Below are 24,886 nucleotides of genomic sequence, written 5' to 3'. Positions count from 1 at the left end.
TCGAGGTAATTTTGACCCCAATATAAAATAACTGAAATAACCACAGAAATTAGCAAAATAAACACCAGGCAGCGCACATATGTAATCTTGGTCCTGGGTCTGTCCTGGAGCTGTCTCACCACCTCCTGGGACATGGCCAAAACATCTCACCCAGGAGGCATCCTGTGCAGATGGCCATACCACCTCAACTGGCTCCTTTCTATGTGGAGTAGAAGTGGCTTTACTCTACTCTGAGTCCCAAACGACCAAACTCCTAACCCTCGCCTACTGCCCCAGTGCAAGCTAGAAGTCATGACTTGACAAAGCCAACGGAACCACATCATTTGTCTGCAAATATTATGAACAGAGTTTTTATTTTCTGTGGCTGTAAAGGGACAAGAAACAATCTAATTAGACTAAAGCTAGCCAGACGGAATGGGCAGTTGTAGTATTTTCCGCATGCTATGCTAGCAATGAAAAAAGGAGCAAATAGTTTCAACCTTCCTGTCTGTGAATCAGGGGCAAAGGAAACTCTTTGGTTAACTAGATCTTCCAACAGCGTACTTGTCAGTCAGCAGGTGGAGGTTTCCTAACTCCTAGAAAGGTCATTGCTGCTCAGAGTAAACATGCAATGTAGCAGTATCTGCTCTCCTTTTCATGTGTGGTATGACCGAGGCATGCTGCAGCTCTCACAGGTACAGTAGATCCAGCATTGTCTCCCACTTCCCATCCAGGTAATGAAGTCAGCAATGAAGTCTTTCTTTTTTTAAAAACGACTGTCAGTGTGCACCTAGTCCCCTGGACACGGTGTGTTAATTTAGAGCCCATGACAAATATTAAGTAAACAAATACTTCCGTTTATTAAAACTGCAGAGGTGGAATTGGGTGCTTTCAACTGGGGTCCCCTGGCACCTCAAAACATTTGTATTTGTAAAAAGCACTAAGCAAAGCAGGAATAGAAAACAATGATTTCACGGCACTGACAAAATCATAAAAATCGGAATGATAGAAAAAAAAACACGTGCGAGATATTACGAAAATATTCCTGTAGGGTTTGGGGTGTATGGACCCCAGTGATTCGGATTAGGGCTAAAGAAATATGCTAAAATAGTTAAACTCTTTGCATCTAACCCTTCCTCCCTTCCTTCCACAGAGAACATAATAAACTGAGCATTCTGTATTTTCTATAAATATGTTTTCCTTCTTTATCTAGTCTTATGAACCTTTAGAATATTAAAAGTATTAAAGTGACATACTCTTTCTCTTCACCAATATAAATTAGTCATACATTTCTGGTTAAGGTAAATAAAAAATACAAAAATTATCATTAATGCTAGATAAATGATTTAAACACTACAGAGTCAAATGTACTTATTTGGGTTTTAGGAAAATTGCACTGTGTTAAAAGCATAGTTCATAAGTACAGAGCACATATATATCTTAATATTTAGTTGTAGTTAAAAATTAAATATTCTTAAATTATACATGCAAAGGCATAAGCAAAAACACGCCTCTTTAAAAATACCTTTCTTTCCTCAGCAGTGACTCTATCTTTGAACATTATGTCACTGCCCTCTACTGCTAAAAGTTCAACATTACAGTCCCAGAATCTGACCAAAGATACATGTCAAAGGGCAACAGAGTCAAAAGCTAACTACTGTATTTCAAATTACATTAAACATGAGTGTTACAAAAACCAAACAAACAAGTATTTCAAGTGTTAGACTAAAAAAAATGAAAAAAACTATCACACATTGTTATATAGTTATTTGGATCATTTAGAGAAATCACTGTTTTACACGATTTCTGTGGTATGAAATCACAGGCATGCTTCTACTTGTTAAGTTAATTACAAAGCATTTCAGAGGCTGACTACACACCTATGGAATAGATATTATGGAAAGTTAGATCCGGGGATCTCGGAAAGCACCAACAAGAAGTAGAAGTAAAGTGGCAACAATGAATCAAACTCCAGCTGCTGTGCATATGGAATCCACTATGGGAAGGGGTTGTCAGGTGTGTAATTGAAACTGGCATCCAGGAACATAGCCAGAGTTCCCAGGGTGGTGATGATGACAAACAACCACAAGAAGAGACGGTCCACCACCAGGGCGATGAACTGCCAGTCTCCTGTCAGCTGCAGAGAACGCACACACGTAGACACAAAACTGAGTCAGCAATGTACCGTAAGTAGGTAATGACACAAGAACATCGCTAGGGCATGTCTGGAACAATCTGTACTCAGGAACTGTAGGCAGAGTGAATAACAAGCTGCTTGACACTCACCGAGTCATCCGTGTCCTGCTTCTTCAGCTGCTCGGCCATGTATGTCACAGCAGCGATGGCTGACTTCAGATTGGGAGGGAGGATCAGACAGAAACTGTCAGTGTTGGGGACTCTCTGGAGCTGTACTGTGCTCTCACACCTGAAACACAGAGAGGGAGAACGTCAGCAAAGAAGATGCAAAAACAAAAATGAATAAAAGTAAAGTCACTGCAACTTTGTGGACCTTTTCTCATAACCCCCACAGGAACTTCTCCTTTAGAAGACTTTATTATTGAAAGATGAGACAATAATCATTTTATTTCTCAAGGAAACACATGTCCATTTCAAGATCTTTAAATAAAGCCTGCAGACGAGCGGTGAGCGGTAGCTAACATTCTTTAATCAAAACACACAAAGAACAGACAAGCAAGCTTGATGAAGTCCCTGCATGACCGCGGGACAGACGGTCAGCAGAGTCTCCCTGAGCCTAGCATGGCTCTCAGTTAAATACCTTCTCCAGGAACAAAAGGCAGTACACAGCTGTTTCACACCTTAAGGTTCACACTCCCTTGCTTCCTACCAGAGTCCTCAAAGACACAAAAGACTCTTCCTGTGGAGTTGTCTGCTTCCCCCAACTTCCTTACTAGACCCCCAGCATTTGTCTTACTGTATGAGTGTGAGACATGTTAAAATCCAGTGGCACCAAGGTATCATACAATAAAATAATGTGATTAATGCATAAGTAAAAGAAATTCCTATACATGCCCCTTCCTGATTTCTTATGTTTTAACATGTTTGTTACACTTACATGTTTCCAATTTCAAATGTTAACACAGATGTTCAGAGTAAATACAGATTGTAGTTTTTCAAATGATGATTTCATTTAGTTTGGGGAAACAGCTCTCCAACTTTACCTCATGTAGAAAAAGTCATTTCCTTCTAAACCTAATAAGTGGTTTTGTCATCTAGCAAGAACTGCAGTCAAGCATTTGCAATAACTAATAAAAAAAAGCACTTGGGACAATTGTGTTGGTGACAGCTTTTGTTATAATATCAATAATATTTCTATGAATATGGGATACTGTTACATGTTTGCATAGACTTTTGTGGAATATGGAGACACTCCTGGCATTATATGAGCAAAGTGAGACTCATTTTTTAGGGTTGGTGGAGATGAGTGTGAAGATCCAAACAATCCCTGTCAGTGATGGAGAAGCTTTGATGAAAATATTTGGTAAAAAGTTCACCAGCATGAAGGAAATGAAGTTTCAAACTTTCCTTAGGAGGAGCCCAGCACGCCTGCTTAAAGAATAGTAAGTGTGGCGATGTGGATGCTTGCAGCGACTGCTGTATAGAGGCCATCCTGCTACACATGAAACACATCAGAGTCATAATTGTTATTTTAGTCACGTGTTTGTTTATTATCCTTATTGTTTTATCTGGGACAGTTTGCAGACATCTCAGAGAGAGGAGACACCAGCATCTGAACAGAGACTCAAACCAGCAACCTGCAGCTCCCTGCTTGGCTGCTCCAGTTTTCTCCTCACTCATGTTGCCCACCAGTGATTTCTAGCTGCCCACCCACACAGCAGGCTAGAATATGCGCTGAGCCTCAGCACCCAATACTTGGACATGTTTTCTTTATTAAACAATGAACCAGACCCCAAAAAGTAAACAGCTGTTATTGCTAGGCAACGGGAGCAGCATTTGGAGATGCAGCACCTGACATTCCTGACCATGTGGGCGGAGCATGCATGAAATGGAATGTTTAGTAGAACTGTGCAACACAAGCACTTAGTTCCAGCATGTTTCATTGTATCCAGACACAGCTAGAGACACATCTACAGCAGCATCTCTGTGCAGGACAAACGACAGTTGACGAAGAAACATTGAAAACTTCACTTCACTCCTCTACAAAACGTTGGTTCCTTTGTTTAAAAGGCCAAAATGAATCAAGGGAGATCGAGAAGAGGATCGGCGAGTGCTTCACCTCACAATACAGTACAGCTGATTCATTTTAAATTTCAAATGATACAGGCTGAAAATGTCAAATTAAAAGAAGAGGCAGAAAAATCAAGAGGAGAAGCTAAAAATTCAAAGTTTGAAACTGAAGTAGTATTGCAGGAATTACTGGATGTGGGTCTCAAACTTAAAGGAGAGAAGATAAGAAAACAACAGGCAGAAAACGAGAATGAAAACATGAAGAAAGAACTGTTGCAAGCTCAAAAAGCATTGGAGGAAGAGAAAAGCACAGCACAAGAAGCCAAAAATAAATATCAAACTGCAAAGAAGGAGGCAGGAAATGTGATGCAGGAATTACAGGAGGTGCAGGAAGCTTTTGAAGAGGAAAAAAGCAAAATGCAGTTGGCAACACAAGACGCTGCAAATGTAATGGCTGAAGCTGAAACACTAAGGAAGGAATTACTGCATGTGAAGCAACAACTTGAAGAGGAGAAAAAATGTAAACACGAGACAGAAAATGAGATTGAAAATATGAAGAAAGAATTGTTGGAAGCTCAAAAAGTGTTGGAGGAAGAGAAAATTAAAATACAGGAAGCAAAGAAAGAAATGGAAGATACAAAGAGTTACACTCAAAACATGAAGGAGGAACTGATGAAAGTGCAAGAGGAACTTGCAGAAGGGAAAATTGAGTTGAAGGTATTCAAGAAAGAAACGACGGTGACCAAGAAAGGCTGCAAAGATGAACTTAAAGAAATACAAAAGCACAAAAAGGAAGCTAAAGAGCTCCTCAAACACAAAGGGAAACTGGCCAAACAGCAGCTGAAAGAAACATTTAAAGATGCCGAGGAGCAGCTCAACAAAACCTTAAAAGAGCTGAAGGCAAAAGAAAAGCAAGCCGAGGACAGGAGGGGATTCTGGAGCAGACTGCTGAGAAAGAACTGACCCAGCAGCATCTTCCTCCTTCCCCCTCTCTCAACCTTTCTTTCACAAAAATCCCCCCAAACTTTACTTGGGACGTTTGTTTGTTTTTTAAAAACTCTATTCTGAATGCATGTACTGACATACAAAAATAAAATTGCCATAACTTGACCTCATGTTGCCTGCTTCTTTTCTTGTGTGTCTGTGGATGTAAAACAGTAACACACTTTCTGCTCTGTGTGTTTTTAATTGCAAATAAATGCAATATGTTTTCATTTTAAAATGCAGTGCAAAAAACTTCTGCTTTAAATCTTCTTTTTTTTTTAGCAAAAAGCTTTTTTTTTTGCCTGTTGTGGAAGTTTTCCATTTAAATAAAGCCTGCAGACGAGCGGTGAGCGGTAGCTAACATTCTTTAATCAAAACACACAAAGAACAGACAAGCAAGCTTGATGAAGTCCCTGCATGACCGCGGGACAGACGGTCAGCAGAGTCTCCCTGAGCCTAGCATGGCTCTCAGTTAAATACCTTCTCCAGGAACAAAAGGCAGTACACAGCTGTTTCACACCTTAAGGTTCACACTCCCTTGCTTCCTACCAGAGTCCTCAAAGACACAAAAGACTCTTCCTGTGGAGTTGTCTGCTTCCCCCAACTTCCTTACTAGACCCCCAGCATTTGTCTTACTGTATGAGTGTGAGACATGTTAAAATCCAGTGGCACCAAGGTATCATACAATAAAATAATGTGATTAATGCATAAGTAAAAGAAATTCCTATACATGCCCCTTCCTGATTTCTTATGTTTTAACATGTTTGTTACACTTACATGTTTCCAATTTCAAATGTTAACACAGATGTTCAGAGTAAATACAGATTGTAGTTTTTCAAATGATGATTTCATTTAGTTTGGGGAAACAGCTCTCCAACTTTACCTCATGTAGAAAAAGTCATTTCCTTCTAAACCTAATAAGTGGTTTTGTCATCTAGCAAGAACTGCAGTCAAGCATTTGCAATAACTAATAAAAAAAAGCACTTGGGACAATTGTGTTGGTGACAGCTTTTGTTATAATATCAATAATATTTCTATGAATATGGGATACTGTTACATGTTTGCATAGACTTTTGTGGAATATGGAGACACTCCTGGCATTATATGAGCAAAGTGAGACTCATTTTTTAGGGTTGGTGGAGATGAGTGTGAAGATCCAAACAATCCCTGTCAGTGATGGAGAAGCTTTGATGAAAATATTTGGTAAAAAGTTCACCAGCATGAAGGAAATGAAGTTTCAAACTTTCCTTAGGAGGAGCCCAGCACGCCTGCTTAAAGAATAGTAAGTGTGGCGATGTGGATGCTTGCAGCGACTGCTGTATAGAGGCCATCCTGCTACACATGAAACACATCAGAGTCATAATTGTTATTTTAGTCACGTGTTTGTTTATTATCCTTATTGTTTTATCTGGGACCGTTTGCAGACATCTCAGAGAGAGGAGACACCAGCATCTGAACAGAGACTCAAACCAGCAACCTGCAGCTCCCTGCTTGGCTGCTCCAGTTTTCTCCTCACTCATGTTGCCCACCAGTGATTTCTAGCTGCCCACCCACACAGCAGGCTAGAATATGCGCTGAGCCTCAGCACCCAATACTTGGACATGTTTTCTTTATTAAACAATGAACCAGACCCCAAAAAGTAAACAGCTGTTATTGCTAGGCAACGGGAGCAGCATTTGGAGATGCAGCACCTGACATTCCTGACCATGTGGGCGGAGCATGCATGAAATGGAATGTTTAGTAGAACTGTGCAACACAAGCACTTAGTTCCAACATGTTTCATTGTATCCAGACACAGCTAGAGACACATCTACAGCAGCATCTCTGTGCAGGACAAACGACAGTTGACGAAGAAACATCGAAAACTTCACTTCACTCCTCTACAAAACGTTGGTTCCTTTGTTTAAAAGGCCAAAATGAATCAAGGGAGATCGAGAAGAGGATCGGCGAGTGCTTCACCTCACAATACAGTACAGCTGATTCATTTTAAATTTCAAATGATACAGGCTGAAAATGTCAAATTAAAAGAAGAGGCAGAAAAATCAAGAGGAGAAGCTAAAAATTCAAAGTTTGAAACTGAAGTAGTATTGCAGGAATTACAGGATGTGGGTCTCAAACTTAAAGGAGAGAAGATAAGAAAACAACAGGCAGAAAACGAGAATGAAAACATGAAGAAAGAACTGTTGCAAGCTCAAAAAGCATTGGAGGAAGAGAAAAGCACAGCACAAGAAGCCAAAAATAAATATCAAACTGCAAAGAAGGAGGCAGGAAATGTGATGCAGGAATTACAGGAGGTGCAGGAAGCTTTTGAAGAGGAAAAAAGCAAAATGCAGTTGGCAACACAAGACGCTGCAAATGTAATGGCTGAAGCTGAAACACTAAGGAAGGAATTACTGCATGTGAAGCAACAACTTGAAGAGGAGAAAAAATGTAAACACGAGACAGAAAATGAGATTGAAAATATGAAGAAAGAATTGTTGGAAGCTCAAAAAGTGTTGGAGGAAGAGAAAATTAAAATACAGGAAGCAAAGAAAGAAATGGAAGATACAAAGAGTTACACTCAAAACATGAAGGAGGAACTGATGAAAGTGCAAGAGGAACTTGCAGAAGGGAAAATTGAGTTGAAGGTATTCAAGAAAGAAACGACGGTGACCAAGAAAGGCTGCAAAGATGAACTTAAAGAAATACAAAAGCACAAAAAGGAAGCTAAAGAGCTCCTCAAACACAAAGGGAAACTGGCCAAACAGCAGCTGAAAGAAACATTTAAAGATGCCGAGGAGCAGCTCAACAAAACCTTAAAAGAGCTGAAGGCAAAAGAAAAGCAAGCCGAGGACAGGAGGGGATTCTGGAGCAGACTGCTGAGAAAGAACTGACCCAGCAGCATCTTCCTCCTTCCCCCTCTCTCAACCTTTCTTTCACAAAAATCCCCCCAAACTTTACTTGGGACGTTTGTTTGTTTTTTAAAAACTCTATTCTGAATGCATGTACTGACATACAAAAATAAAATTGCCATAACTTGACCTCATGTTGCCTGCTTCTTTTCTTGTGTGTCTGTGGATGTAAAACAGTAACACACTTTCTGCTCTGTGTGTTTTTAATTGCAAATAAATGCAATATGTTTTCATTTTAAAATGCAGTGCAAAAAACTTCTGCTTTAAATCTTCTTTTTTTTTTAGCAAAAAGCTTTTTTTTTTGCCTGTTGTGGAAGTTTTCCATTTAACTAGCTTTTATATGCTATATGTTATGCAGCTTAAAAAGCAATACTAAGAGTCTGCAGTCATGCTCGTAGTTGCCTTCGTGTTTGCTAGTTTATGCTAACATGCGCACACTGACAATGCTAACACGCTAATGTGTAGCAGCTAGAGCTTTTTTTGACCCTTCACACTGTCTTAGGCTACGTTCACACTGCAGGTCTTAATGCTCAATTCCGATTTTTTGATCAAATCCGATTTTTTTGTCTGCTCGTTCACACTACAAATAAAATGCGACAGCAAACGTGCTCTAGTGTGAACGCTCAAAGCGGCCCGCATGCGCAAAAGAAGACGTCACACACAACACGCTCTGTTTAGACCCAAAGCAAACAGTATTGTTTGACTGATGGCCCTTAATATAAAGACTTCGGACTTTACGTTTCCAATTTTTGCATACATAATAATTACATTACATAATAATGTAAATAGCCTAATAATTATCCTTACTGCTGTTTAAGAGAGGAGCGGTGCTTCAAAGGATAGTTGCAGATTTCTGTCAGAATCTGAAGATTATACAGTACAAATAAAATGTTCACGTTTCTCCAACGTTGTCTTCCCAGCAGTTTCACTGACATCTACACGGGATGGCCAGGAAGCGTTCGCGATGTCTTCTCGGGCGCTTCTCCGGAGCTGATAATTGGCATCTGTCTTGTGTCAGTTACGTAAAAGACGGATTTAATGCGACTTGACCGTTCAAACAGCAGTCGCTTTCTAAAACATCGGATATGTATCGGATTCAGTACCACATACGAAAGTGACCCAGATCGGATTTGAAAATATCGGATTTGTGCCGTTCACACTGTCATACCATGATCGGATATGGGTCGCATAGGGTCAAAAAAATCGGATTTGATGCGCTTTCGCCTGCAGTGTGAACGTAGCTGGCTACGTTCACAATGCAGGCGAAAGCGCATCAACGCAGTGTGAACGTAGCCTTAAGCGTTTAGCATGTTAATGTGATAACATTTGGTAATTATAGCACAAAGCATTAACCCTCATCCTCTCAACATATTTAACATACACAGACTACCGACTGGGCTCTGTGTAGATCTCAACAATCATAACAGTTGCTACTACTAATCTGGACCATTTTGATTCCAATATAAAATAAATTGAATAAACACACAACCAGTCAGCCCAGCATGTCCTAGGTGGAGTTGTGTGCTTTTGACTGGTGTCCCAATTTAGAATCCATAATTAATCTAACCCCATGCATGGTTTAATATTTATTATAGCAATTACAATATGAGATTCAACTCAAAACCCCTCTTACTGTATAAGACAAAGAACAATGTGTTTTGCAAAGAAAGCACCTTCTAACCTGGAGGATATCTTGCCGCTCGAGTTTGTCACAAAAACACTTCTGTGAGAAGTTAAAAACTGTAGTAACAACCTCATAAATGTTTCAAAACCTGAGATTTATGCTGCGTATGTCACGAGTCACTGTGCAGCGTGGTTAATCTCTGCTAAAACAAAGCATGACTCTGTTTAGACACATCTGTCTTGTCTCTTTATAACATACAGAATGTGTCTTTGTGTGTCCTTGACCCAGGCAGGCTTCCTGCAGCTCCTCTAAACACTGAGTGACAGCAGCAAACTCCAAGCAGAGGGGTTAACGTTTATGTGATGCAGTAACATTTGACTTCTTCATTCTTTGTCTCACACAGCTGTTCCATGAAGCGAAACACATGTGCTGACACAATCTTTATATTTATATTAGGCCTCTTTTATTTTTGTGATAGGACGGTCGAACAGACAGACGGAATAACATGCAGGAAATGGACCAGGGAAGAGTCAAACCGCTGTTACAGCCATTCGGCATAAGGGTCAAACCACCAAATTATACTGAGACCCAGGCAGGATCTTTCTTCTTTCTTCTGCTCTGTAACTCACTTGCTTCGTAACAAACTAAACTTCATAATTAAACCAAAAGACTAGATTATGAAATGACAAATTTGAGGGATTTATGCAATCTATCTATGTCTATAAAATTAAGATTGTCACCTGTATTTTGCACATCCTTTGTATTAAATAAAGCATTTCTATTTGAGTGTGATGTATCCATGCCTTTTATCCCACTTATTAAATTTGGGGATGGAAAATGGTGGAGAGAGTTCATACCTTTCTTTTGAGAACAGTTACGCTGTGCTCCAACTTTTCTTTGCACCCACTAGATTCACATTGTTTTCATTCTTCATTATATGAAAACATGTAGATATCATGGATGCATATCATGTAACAGGCTGGCTGGGCACCACAGTGCACCTGTCACACTGGCACCATCACTACATATCTGCAGTCTATGTATATGGTCTATAGTTGTTCAGTGTGAGAGTCGATAACTAGCACCAGAATGAGGACGGCGTCAGTAAGGAAGCAGGACGTGTTACAGAAAGACAGCATGACAACAGATGGATAGGACAGTAAAAATGAATCAACTCCCATAGGAAGGCTGGTGCTGGTGTATGCATCCGTGTGTGTGCATGTGTGCGTGTGTGTGTGCGTGCGTGTGTGTGCGTGTGTGTGTGTGTGCGTGTGTGTGGTAAGTAGTGGTCCACACGCCACCCACATTCCACAGCTTGTATTCATTACCTCAGATTCACGGAGTCCTCACTGTGACAAACACACACAGGCACATGTATGTACTGTACATTGGGACTGTAACTATACCATCATGTAAATATATCTATATTGAGTTTAACTCTTATTAGAGGGGAAAAAACATAAAAAACAAAATAAAAGAAATTTGCCCAAACTGCATGCTTGCTTCAAGATGTGGGAATAGAACATGTATGCATATATGTATGCATATGTATACTCTCTGTGAATGGTACTCATGGCCATTGATCAGTGGTTGTTGATCAATGGTCATGAGAATTTGCATAATTAAGATTAAGGAACTGACCTCCCAGCCCATTGTTCCTTCAGTGGGCTGGTTTCAGTCATTATGCAAATGTGCTGTTTATAAGATTTGGGGAAACCTGCAGTCAGCTGAGACTGAAGATGTCACTTGGATGAGTGACGAAACTTTTCTCCCACAAAACGCTACGTCCAGATGAACAGAATCAACTTTTGAACATGTATGCACTTTATAACAAGCACACAGAGTTTGGAATAGTATAAAGTTGTCTCATATCACCAAACATCCACAAAATTCTTATTCAAAAAAATTCTTATAAGCAACAAGTCTGATAGTCAACTGATAAGTGAAATCAAGTTACAGTGTGTTGCCTCATTTTTCACAGAACCGGATGAGGCAACAGACATATAGATGAATCATGTCTGTATTTCTATGATAGCACAGCCACCATCTCTCCCACATCTAACACGACAAAAGCCTCCTATGCCTCTATCACTCAGCACCAGCTTTCCCTTCCACTCATCTATTCTTCACTGTCCCTCGAGCTCCTTTCTGTGGGATTACCCCCTAATGCCAAACCTAAACAGAGGCTTAGTGGCTGGCGACTGTGGATGTGGGTGTGGGGCTTAGCTGGGGCTGAATGTGATGCTTTTGGAACAGGATGAGAGCTGTCCAGCACAAGATCTCATTCATGGGACTGTGAAGCTGGTTATGAGGCAAGACCCACGAGGCAAGGTACCAGCTGATTAGCCAGAATGAAGCAGGTAACATAAAGACATCATGTTTCTAAGCAACTACACTCTTTCTGGTTATCTTGAGTAGCTTATCTCACCCATTCTTAACTACTACCAATGACAGTATGAAGCAAAACATGAACAACCCTAAAACTGCATTATGACACGGCTTTAACATGCACACGCACATTCTAGTCATTTTATTAAAACAGTAAGCTGAGCATCTGGATTGAATTGTTGATGCATTTCAGAAAACATAAAATAATTACCAAAACTTGCTCAAATTCATCATCTGACAGTGATTATCATTGCACGTTCTGCAGTTCATCAGTGGTAATAGGTATTATAATGTTTCAGTCAGGACTACAGAAGCAGACCAGATTAGTGGAATCTCAGTCTCAACTCATTTGTATAGCGCCAAATCGCAACAACAGTTGCCTCAAGGTGCTCGCTAATGGAGATTTGCTGCATAATGCGGTTATGGCGTTAATGTCATTTTAACGAGATTGTTATAATGTTATAATCCAACTTGTGGAGATTTGAATATATATTCTGCATTTCAGTCATGCCTTTGAAGCATCCAATACATTCTGAATTAGTACGACAATTCAATTCTTAAAAACACCTTTAACACAATCTTATTAGATATGATATCAGAAGGCTCAAGGAGATGTGTTTACTGTTGCAGCCTTGACAGATCCTCTGAGCTTCTGCAATGATGGCTATAACTCTGCCAACTCCAGCACACAGTGTACTTTACTATAATAGCTGATCTGGCACCAGATCCAACATTCACACTTTGGCACACTCTACAAAGGAGATTCATGCCCACACTGGCTTTTATTAATGTTAATGTGCAGATCCCCATCAGGATCTGCACATCTCAGCTTAGAAAGAGGCTGAATCAGGATGAATTAGCCTCAGGGTCAATACTTCAGCTCTGTGGTTCTTAATATTCGTGACAGGCGCTAGAACTTTTTGGCAGTCTGTCTTTATTTGATGATATAAACCAATACATTTAATCCCATCAAACATGTTACATTTTTGCCTGAAGAAAAATGAATATTTGTAAAAGTTTTCTGCTAGTGGAAAACTTTGTGTGGAGTCTGTCTTACCAACTTTGCTGATGTGCATAACACAAACTCCACTTATTTCTATTTCTTAGTTATTTAATGCCTTGAAAAAAAAACTGCCCGCTCATTTTTTTCACAACCATTCACAGACCTATTCGCTGGTTAAGACTTGTTTTAATAGTTAAAGTTAGAATTTAGCTTAGGGTTGGGGAAAGGTTTCACCTTTATAGTTGTGATGTTTTTTGTTTGCTCAACCTGTGGCATTCAACCCTAACCCTATTCTGGTGCAATATGTCTTTTTTTTTTTAACTTATATTAAAAACAATTCACTTAAATGTTGGTTTTCAGGGAAACAGAAAATATTAATTCTAACTGGCACCCATCAAAATATGTTCATATTCTTCCCAAAAGTACGTTTTGGTTGCTGTCAGAATGGAGTCGGGGTTGAGGTTGAGGATCAATGTCAGTACATTTTGATTCAGAGAGAGCCTTACAGCCATACCTGTACATTTATATATATGTGGGTTAGAGTTAAGCTTCTTCCACAAACACCAGAGCAGGCAGTATCCACATGATTTCTGCACAAAATCTGAGATCTGAGAGGAGCTAATCAAAATGACAACAAGCCAACTGCTGTTTCCTGGCAATAAACCAAAGAAGTTTGAAGTATATTGGCTCAGCGATTGTCAAGGAAGGTTACAAATAGATGAACAAAGCTTTTGTGAATTATTAATACGAAGAAAATGAAGTAGATATTTTTGGATACTCATACAATTTCATTTAGACACAGTCACACCTCTAATAGATTGCTTTTTTTCTTTGTCATACCTGCCTCGCCAAGGTAAGACAAGATCAGGGTTGATCTTGCGAATGAAATACTCTCCTCCCGGCTGTCGCCCATTGTAGCTTTGAATAGGTGTGTCATCAGAAGATTCCTCTTCCAAAAAGGGTTCCTCTGGTTTTGGCCTCATCATGCCAATGTATTTAGGCAGGAAATGTATGAACACCTGAAAAATCAAATGGAGGAATTCAGTGGTTTCACAGAGGTTTGTACTTTTGTTTCAAGCTGACCCAACTTAACCCAAGCATAAATTACAACTTTATAGAAGGTATCTGTTTTACTCTGTGGCTTTACATGTAATGTCACTTTTCAAACAATGAATTCAGACAAACTACAATCAACAACTACTTAATTTAACACACTTTTGCAAAGTGCCTAATCATAAGAGTCAGCAAAAATTCAGAAGCTAATTGCTATTAGATTGTTAACTTTGAATGTCAACACTCATTCAATTGTATCCATTTTTGCCATCTGTAAGTGGTGCATTTTTATGTCCTATCCAACCAAATTTCATACTGACCTTTGTATTTTTATCATATGCTTACATACTTTCAAATTATAGAATTATAATGTGCACAAAACCCTTTTTAATGAATCTGTGGAACGTGGTTTAGTAAATTCTCACCTGCTTATTCTGCTGTTCTGCTATTCTGGTAATGCAGTTAAACATAATGAACCTTTATTCATTAATTATCAATCACATTTCATGTGTATAATAATAAATTAACACTATACACCCCTCTGCGTTTTTTGATAATATTAACGCTCTAAAGTTTAAGGCATCATATTTAGGAAAATTAACCCAGTATTTTTTGGGAGAAAGACAAAAGTACTACTTCTGGGGGGGAAATGTGAAAAGTTGTTTTTTGTTGTCTGTTTGCAAGACTTGAAAGAACAATTTTCTAAAAACACAAATGAAATATTCTGATTGGCTAAAATTAGGGTTGGGCGGGGCTAGGGCAGTCACAGATGGCCCAGCAGTGTAAATGTGAGCTTACAGTTAGAGAAAAATAAACACTAAATAAAGTCTTCTTAACCCTCCTGTTATGTTGGCTGTCAAATTGACCCATTCTGGTGTGAAATGATCTACAGTATATTGTGTACTACAACGTCTCTGGAGACTCAGTATTTTCTCCCATTTCATAATGAGTGCTGTCAGATGGGAGACAGATACGGTGACAGTTATTATTATCCCATAAAAAAATAATAATGTTAAAGAGTTTTTTTTAATAATTGGTGTCATGAAAAACTATTATATTTTATATATAGGTCTTTCCAGCGTACTTTTAAAAAAATGATTTACGTTTTTTTGTAAAAATATATTCTCATTGAACCATGACCTATAAGACCGTAACTAAACATGCCCTGGGTCAGGAACACAAAACACATTGCTGCACCTGAGAAACTGACATCACAGGACAGTTAAATTACATATAAAGTAACCTTTATGATATCCTCAAAGTTTAAGTATATTCATAAAAAAAATTATATGTGATCCATGATTTCAAATTCTTACATAAACATTTTAGATGATTATTAAATACCTTTCGGACCCAGCTTGGCATGATGTGTGTGCTGGGTGTTCGGTGATGCAGGTTGAGGACTACCACACTTAGGATGACAGAGAAGGTCACCAAGATCATAGTGAACATGACGTAGTTGACAATAATTGGGATGCCGAGGGAAGTCTCTGGGACCTTGTCAGCCAGCAGCAACATGAAGACAGTCAGAGCAATGAGGACGGAAATGGAAAGAGTCATTTTCTCTCCTGTAAAGAAAAGGGACAAGTTGACAAATTAATTATGACAGTAAGGTAGAAAACATTTTGTCTGTACACAGTGTTATACTAACAAGAGCAGAATTCAAGACATTAAGGAACTTGCTATCAAGAGACTTGCTGATATTTATCAGACTCAGGCTGATTTCCATCAATTTCAGGGTTTAGCAATTGGCTCTAATCTGGTTATACACTGAGGTACTATATCAAACTGCTATCTTTTAGCAGAGCGTTCTCACTCCCGAGGCGTAACATGTCGACGTTTTGTCACGTCCCGCGGCGTTCCTGAGGAACGCGAAAGGAGACCTTCGGCGTTCTTATGGTACGCGGCGGGTTATTGCTGGAATCCAGTGCAATGACGCTCCCGCGGTAGTAGACGTTCCAGCCCTGTATTTCAGCCCTAAACCTAACCTTATCCCTAGCCCTGACCATAACCTTATTCCTGACCTTAACCAGGACTTTAATGATGTTAAATAGCGTGTTTCTAAGCGATTTGAAGAAAAAGAGCGAACATGTGTAGGTTCAGTCCAGACGGTTCTCATATTTCCTCTTTTTCCGAGGTCGTCATTTAGGAACGTGGTGGGTAGCCGAAAACGTAATATGGTGACGATTTGTCACCTAGCGTAAAATGTTACGCTTTGGGAGTGAGAACGGGTTGCTTTTAGTCAGTGGTATCTTAGGCCGAGCAGCCTGCTAGGTTTGTTATACACTTGTAAAAACCCTGAAGCTTTCCGTTGAATATGTTCTGCTGTTTTGTTTGTTTTTTCATTGGCAGTGAAGCATTATTATGAAATGTGTCTGCAAAACGACAGTTAATAACAGTGATCCATCATTCACCTTCAATGTATTGTAGATCAATACAGTTCTTTAAAGGTCGCCCTGACTTACAGAGCAGCTCAAATTAGACACATGCTTATTGTCATGAGATTAGGCAGTTTTTCACTTCCTATGCTTGCTCTTGGCAATGATGTGTAGTCATAATGTCACAACATGTCACACGTGCTGACCTGCTCCAGGAGGCAGGTAGAAGACAAATATAGCCAACACGCTGGTGAGGATACAGGGCACAATGATGTTGATGATGTAGAAAAGAGGCTTCCTCTCTATGATGAGATAGAAGGTGATGTCCTCATACAGGTCCTCCTTAACGTTCTTTCTTGTTGGTTTGTGACAAATGGCCCATTCACCATTCTCTGTCCAAGGTGAGGCGCAAGGAGAAGAAGTTAAATGTAAAGAGGATTTATTCTAAATCAGACACAGTCTGGTAAATAAAAAATGAAGCCACTTAAAAAAATGTACGTACAGAACACGTAAAGCACAGGTGTCAAACTCCAGGCCTCGAGGGCCGGTGTCCTGCAGGTTTTAGATATGTCCTTGATCCAACACAGCTGATTCAAATGGTTAAATGACCTCCTCAACATGTCTTGAATTTCTCCAGAGGCCTAGAAATAAACTCATCATGTGATTCAGGTGTGTTGACCCAGGGGGAGATCTAAAATCTGCAGGACACCAGCCCTCGAGGCCTGGAGTTCGACACCCTGTTCACAAAAACAGGACAAATACTGAAAAGCATCACTACGTGCACCAACCAGTGAAAGCGTTCTCATCTATTACAATCTCTTGGATCTCTTTGCCGTCATCATCCAGAAAGTATTGCAGGTCAACCTCAGAGGAATCATAGGTGTACGAGCGGAAAATCATGCTGCAGTTTTGCCAGTCAAATGGGAAGTACGCCACCTATAGATTGTTAAAGTCAACATATCATTTTGAAGATGACTCTCAAAAAAGCTCCAAGGAGGAACCGTCTATGCACTGGTACTGTTTCAATGGAAACGAGCTTAGACTGTACCTCTATAGAGCAGGAACTGCGGTAGATGGCGGGTGGAAGCCACTTAACAGTGCCGTCACTGTAAACCAAGACGTTGACGTACAGAGCCACATCAAACTGGCCGTCATTACTGAAGGAAGAGAAACGTGACATTTATTGAGGCAAAGTATCTATCCTATCACAGCATCAAACAAATACCAATGTTGGTGCTGATCAATCTGACACGATGTGGCGTGTCCAAACAAATACTATGATTGGTTTGATTATAATCCAAATAGACAAATTAAAAAGTTCATCTTGACAGGAAGTCAGGGGATCATTGAACTTATTATAAATCATCCAAGAAGAAACATGATAGTACTACTCACTACTTGAGATATTCTAAGTCTTGGCCAAATGTGGTGGACCAACCTCGTCTTTAGGGCAGGCACTCTGTTAGTCATGATGCAAGATGTTGTAAGTGTGAGTGCAGTCAGGACACTCACTTGTTTATGAGGTAGATGTCAGGTCGCCACACCTTGTTGGGAGGAATTCTCAGAACATTAATGTCGTCATATTCAGCTGGGTTCCAGGACAGCCTGTAGTCTGTCCATTCCTGCAGGGATGAACAAAAGGAGAAAGGCAAAGTGAATCACGAAAAAGAGTAAACAGCCGAACAGACAACAGGTGATGTCCCTGTCATTCCCATCTTTGATTCTCCAGCGTTTGGCAAGTCATTTAATCCCACTGACATAAACATTCACAATCAAGCACACATACTGTCACAAACAGAGCAGCCATCCTGAAATCTAATCAGCGAGGGCGAGGGAGTGAACTGAGACAGTGAGTCAGAGAAAAAGAGAGATAAAACATGAAATAATTTGTAGTTATGAAAAGTGACAAGTCCGTTTGAGGGCAGAGCGAAGGAGCACAGGAGAGAGGCATCAGAGCAAGGCTCACTAATGAAGATGAATGTTTTCATGCTCATACCAGATTCATGAACACGTTAGTCGTCATCTCGCCGTTCTTCTCATTCTGCAGTGGGATAATAACAGGGAGAGGGGTGGACGTATGTACATTAGTGATGCCACTATATCTTGTTGTGTATGACAGTACCATTACTTTCAGACCTCCTCTATTGAAACTAATCGAGACAGATGAGTGTGATCCTGGTTCTATTCAAACTCAGCAATCAAATTACATTTTAGGTAAAAGATAGAGTGCGAATGTATTTTAGACATGGTGTAGAAGCATACAATGCTATGAAGTAATTGTTTCCTTCCTTTCTTTAGCATATTTTTTTTCACAGTTACATATTTCCAATCATTAAAATAATTATATTATTAGATAAAGAAAATAAATACAAATTGTAGTTTTACCCGGTGCTATGTAAAGAAAAGTAATTGCCCCTTAAATCTAATTACTGGTTATGCCCTCCTCAGCAGCATGAACAGCAATCAAGCGTTTGTGATAACTGGCAAAGAGTCTTTCGCAACACTGTGTAGAAATTTAAACCACTCTTCTTTGCAGAATTGTTTTGACTTGGCCACAGTAGAGGGTTTTCAAACAATGCATGGCAAGTTTAAAGTCTTTCAAAAGCATCTTAATTGGAAATAAGTTCAGACTGCTTTCTTTGAGCCAGTCAGAGTTGGACTTGGATGTATTCTGGATCATTATCCTCAAATATGCTTCAGCATTGGACATTGTTCCACCAATTACAGCAAGTCATCCAAGCCCTGAAGCAGCCCTGGACCATCACTTTACCCCTACCATGTTTGACTATTGGTACGATTATTTTCATGAATTCTGTTAATCTTACAACAGATGTAACTAGACTCAGACCTTCCAGAAAGTTCCATTTTTGTCTCGTCAGTCTACAGAAAATATGTTTCAAGGACAATGTGAGATGAGCCTGTGGTGTCGTTGTTGTTGTTGTTTTTGGTCAGCAGTGGTTGTTGTCTCCTCAGAACTCTCCCTGGATGCCAATTTTTGCTCATTCACTTTCCTATTGTTGAAACATGAACACTAAACTTAAATATGACAAGTAAGGCCTGCAGGTCTTCAGATACTGTTCTGGGTTCTTTTGTGATCTCTTTGATGAGTTGTCAGTATGGTCTTGGAGTAATTTTGTTAGGTCAACCAGTTAGAAATGGCTTTGATGTCAACGACTTTGTATGTCAATGGTTTCATTAGATCCTGGCATGTTGTGCTGCTGTTTGAGATCTTTTAGCTTACTTCATTTTGTCAGAGTTTCCATTTAAGTGATTTCTTCATTTGAGAGATCACGTAGGGCCAAGTAAGTTTGGATAGTCTTGTTACAGATTAAGAAAGGGATTTGGCATTTCATTTATTGTGCTGTAATATTTTTGGATTTGAAATAGCTAAAAATTTAGTTTAAACTGGTACATATAAAGCCAGCCCTATCCGGAATCCTTAACTGGTAGGATGTAGAATATTTTGTTTGCATGTCTGAGGGAATATTTATGTTTATGTTGTTCATTTACCAAGCTGACAAGCTGAGAGAGGGTCATCCCCACCCGCACCGTCACCTTATCCTCCCAGTAACGAGCTGGTCTCACTTTCATGTTGTAGTTTTCAAATAGCTTCTGATGAAGCCTTCTCTCTGTTTCAGAGGCTCCTGCAAGAAGGCATGAATGCAGACACATAGTATAATGAAGAGAAAATGATAAAAAAAAAAAAAACATCTGCAAAAGGAACAGCAGTGATATTAAGAACAAAAATGCAACAAAGAAAAAGGAAGGATGAAAATCTGGTGAAGGGAAGAAGTGGTAAAATAAAGAGAGACAGCAAGGCCTTAGAGATCCTATAAAACAAATAGATCTTTCAATGTGAAATTTTGCATTTTATACATGAAATCACAAAAAAAGAAATGGCACTGGAGTCACAAATGAAAATTCTGCAGTGGCATAGATGGCAGTTATCTCACCAATGCCCTTAAAGAGTCCGTCATCAGGCCTGTTGTTTCATATTTAACTATGCAACTGTAGTAACTGTGCAGGCTACTACAGTTACATAGTTGTAGAAAATTAGAAATGCCTCATCCATGTTTTTGCGTCTTCCAGATTTGTGTTTTACTCTAGTATTAGCAAGCAGAAGATGCAGAAATCTGAGCTCTTTACTTTACATTAGAAGAAGATGACCGGACTTTTTCATCTATGTTCTAAAGTTATCATTCTGTTCTGTCACATAACTACAGTGATAGATCCTCATATCAAACCTGGACAAGTCTCAAATAATGATGTCAGTGTGTGTTTAAGTGATCTCTGTGTGCCAACAGCTCTGTCTCTCATCCACTAGTTTCAACTGTGAATCTTACAAAACAGCAGAGCTGGGAATTAGTATAATGTCTATAAATGCATGTAAATGTTGTATAGCCTATTTTATTACAAATTAAAATAAAACATTGACCTTAGATCTATTACCACTTAAAAGTTTTACGTTTGTTAGATTGTCAGTCACTTGCAAACTTTTGGCATGTTCAAAGGTGCTATAGAAGTAAGGTTTAATTGACTAAAAAAAAAGCGAGAGGCTTGAACAATTCTTAGTGTATGTGAGTGAGATAAAGTTCAACACAAGCAAGTCACATGTTGATTTGTGGATTTGAGTCACTGACACCAAACTACAGCATGTTTGCTCTTCAGGAATCACTGAGTCAGGCCTGCAGTGGTTTGAGGTTCAGTTCCCACTGAGATTAGCTACGCTAAAAATATCATCTAATCTATATTGTGGACAGACCGCTGCGCTGTTATGTTGTTCATACTCAAACACGTATCAGCAGGCTACTTATTATTATTAGTTAGAATTTACAATTATTCTGAATATCAATACTGCATTTGTGAGATATGGTCGATTTACATGAGCAAATAAAAGTGATAGATCTAAAGTTTATGATTATAAAGGGGCAAAAGACATAACAGCAGTGTGAGATAAGGCAGGATAGGCCCCAAAACACAACTTTATTGCTGGAATTACAGAATACAAACTTAAACCGGGAATATGCTAGGAGTCAAACTAACACACAGGCAGAACACACAGCCAGGGAATGAGGGAGAGCACGACAAAACACACAAGGAAATGCAGACAGGATAAACACAGGGAATCAAGGCAGAGTGGAAACACCTGGGAAACACAGCTGGATAATAATCTAACAGGCGAGTGAAGCAAACCATGAACCATCAGTTTTACTTCATGAGGATGAAGCACACTGTCAAAATAAAACAGGAAGCATGAGAAACACACACTGAGATTCAGACTGACTAACTACAGGGAACTGGGGAACGAGGGAGCAAGACAAGACATGGAGACACAGAGTGACGGCAAGAGAGCGAGGGACAGAACTGAACATACATAACAAGACATGATAGACTCCACAGGTAGGCAGCACAAACGCTAGGTCAGAGACCCAGGACCATGACAATCATATTTTTAACTATGCTTTTTAGGAAATCCATCCTTCTACTTGTGTTGTTCTTTTCAATAATGTGTAGGACAGAACAGCTATGGCACGGCTTAAAACTAACTAACTAAAAGAAATGCATTGATTTGTTCAAACATTTCAATGCCGTCACAGATCTCCAGGTAAAGTTTGCAGAAAGTGTCTAAAACTGTCAACGCAAATCTAAGCTGAAGATGTAGGATCTTGATTTGTATATGCATGTCATGATGTGTACTTCTTGTATACTTGTGCCCAGGCACCTAAATTAGTAATGAAATCTATAATGTCATCATACAAACACATTACACAAGTTTTACAAATACTGTATACTTAATGAACCGAGGCATAAATTAAAATTTGTAATCAACTTAATTTATTTACTGTCATACTGTTATACTGTATCCAACATCTGTTGAAAAGAAAGGATATTTGAAAACTGGAAATCAGCCTATGCTGGAGCTCAAACCAAGACATGAATGCATGTGTCAGATTAACACACATAAAGGAGATTTCGCTCAACCCAAAGCTGTTTTGTTCTTAGTTTGTGTCCGTGAGGAGACAATTATGATAAACATGAAGAAATATTAATCAACATCAGTTTCTTAAATGCCAAAAGAATTGTTCTGAGGGAAAAAACAAACCAAACCAAAAGAAACACAGATAAAGCCATGTTAAACTTTCCACTAGAAAGGAGAAGATATGTAAAAAATAAAGTTTTCATAGGTTTGGTTCTTGAAAACAAAAATATAAAGAAATTAGGGGCGGCTCAAAACGTTTGCGCAGTACTGTAAATTAACTGCATCAGTAGAATTGTACTTAGACATTATTATTATTATTATTATTGTCATTTAATCTCTGTCAAGTTATAATGTTTTAAAAAGACAATGTCTTAGAAGTCATGTATCACAGAAAGCTCAGCATTAGGGACTCTTTCTTTCCAAATATGCGATTAAACAGCATGTGGCAAAGACAGAGGACAGACGGGACACGCAGGAGAGGCAGGGCAGGTGCTGGTGGTGTACGATGGGTAGCAAAGGTGACTGAGCTAATGTAATTGATATGTAGTAAGGGAATAGGATCAAAGGGATGGCTGAGATACCAGCTCCATCGGGGACAAAATTAGATTCTGATTAACAAACAATGATGTGTTAATGTGATTCATTATATGTTCCAGAGGAGAAGAAGGAGGCCACTCTTGTTTTCAAGTGGACAACATCTGTGGAAGGACATAAAATACAGGCTTTGTTCCCCTGGGACTGCAGTTTTATCGCTGATGAAACATACCTGTAAATTCTCACTGGCTGTGTGACAAAAGGTCAAGAAATGGCCACAATCATGGTGGAATTCACCTGTGCAGCTTTTTTTTTTTTTTGTCATTCATTTATTTCTTTTGCTTTTCACTCACATTATGGTGTCAGGAGGTCAAGGTTATTGTAGGGTCTTTACCTTACTATAGGAAGCGCCTTGAGGGAGCTGCTGCTGTGAATTGGCACTATATAAATGAAACTGACCTTGAGCTGAACCTGGTTAAATCAATTTTAATCATGATTTTAACGCCTAGCCTTTCCCACTCAAAAATGGGGGAATTAAAAAAAAGAACATCAAGAAAAAAAACAGGAGATGGAATCAATAGCAATTTAACTGGAGTGACAGGGTGAAGTTGTGGATGTGAGATACTTGTGTGTTATCTGATTTGACTGGAGCTGTCTGATTCAAATTATGCCTCGATTCCTCCACATGAAAACAGATTCCCTTCGATCCCACCAGGAAATAGTTAGCAGTTAGGACACATAGACGAATAGGAACACTGCACCGCAGGTCACCAGCAACCATGGTTGTTTGTTTTTAGTTGAAGTTAAAAGTTAACGGCAGTTTTCCATTTTTTTATGTTGTTCCTTTGTTTGTTTTTTAGTATAATGAACATTTCACTATGTAGGTTTTGATTTAGATGGAAGAGAAACATCATGTCTCTCTTCTGAAAATACTTATTAGTAAACATGCTGCTATTAGTTCCAGGAATGCTCATTAGCCAGATTTATGTGGCCAGATTATGCGACATTTAATCATCTTAGCATGATTCATCTTAAAATCTATTTTTAAACATCCTCAAACCATGAAAACTAGTGTCACACACTGGCATTCCTAAAAACGTCCTTACCAGTGAAAGTAAGGCAAAAGCAGCCACACACGAAGAGAAAGGTATTCATCCTCATGCTAGTGCTCAGGTACATCTTCATTTGTCCAATAATGGCAATCATATCATCTTCTGGACTCTTGTTAGCCAACCAAAGGCTCTTCTAGCAGCCACAGCCAGTCACGTCCCACCTTCACCTGGATACAAGATGAATGGTCACCCCCTAAAAGCTCAGGAAAATCAGTGCCCTGCTCCAGCTGGGTTACAGCTAGTTAACACCCCGAACGGCACACGCTCTTCAGCTAACGACCCTGTCTCCTGTCCTTTCGTCTCTTTTGTGGCCATGACTCTCTGGGTGAAACCATGACCTGATTGGATGGATGTGCTGGGGGGGTGCGCTTGTACTAGGAACTCTGAGGGGCAGGCACCTGTTGGTGCTCACCAATCTGAGGTTAGCACTGCGGGGATTGTGTGTGGGAGTAAGAGGAAGTGGAGGGGGTGGTATGGCTATGTGCTGTGGGTTATGACAATGGAGATATTTTTGGGAAGTTGATTGGGGGGTTGTCGGTAGGCGAAGGATGATTGGTGGTGCTGTAAAGCTGATGTGGGTCATGCTGTAGGTGGCTTCTCTGGCTCTCTTAACTTTTAATGCCTGCTTGATCCCTTCAGCTATTCATCTTCCCTGGTAAATCAAATCTTCTCTACCTCCTTCAGGCTTTAAATATTCATTTTCAGCCTCCCACCTTAGGGGTTGTTGCAGACATACCCATTGCACTGTGCTGTG

At 39.5% G+C, this 24,886-nt stretch overlaps 1 protein-coding gene across 1 annotated transcript; it reads right to left on the bottom strand.

Moving 5' to 3' along the window:
- Positions 1–1,796: 1,796 nt before the first annotated feature.
- chrnb1l (cholinergic receptor, nicotinic, beta 1 (muscle) like) lies at positions 1,797–24,304 on the bottom strand. Its single transcript, XM_085267339.1, has 11 exons — positions 24,127–24,304; positions 20,017–20,150; positions 18,503–18,547; positions 18,019–18,128; positions 17,555–17,663; positions 17,295–17,442; positions 16,713–16,898; positions 15,473–15,696; positions 13,916–14,094; positions 2,266–2,404; positions 1,797–2,116 (listed from the first exon to the last, which is right to left on the bottom strand). Exons 1-11 carry the CDS (start codon positions 24,224–24,226, stop codon positions 1,976–1,978), a joined length of 1,515 nt encoding a protein of 504 aa, XP_085123465.1. The 5' UTR covers positions 24,227–24,304; the 3' UTR covers positions 1,797–1,975.
- Between the last annotated feature and the right edge of the window lie 582 nt (positions 24,305–24,886).

The sequence above is a fragment of the Mchenga conophoros genome, linkage group LG3 (assembly GCF_057382185.1).
Source record: "Mchenga conophoros isolate Kocher_MC1m ecotype Shallow Benthic linkage group LG3, M_conophoros_male_GT1.1, whole genome shotgun sequence".
Taxonomy (NCBI): domain Eukaryota; kingdom Metazoa; phylum Chordata; class Actinopteri; order Cichliformes; family Cichlidae; genus Mchenga; species Mchenga conophoros.
Note: the sequence above shows the minus strand (reverse complement) of the source record. Positions and strands in the feature narration are given on the sequence as shown.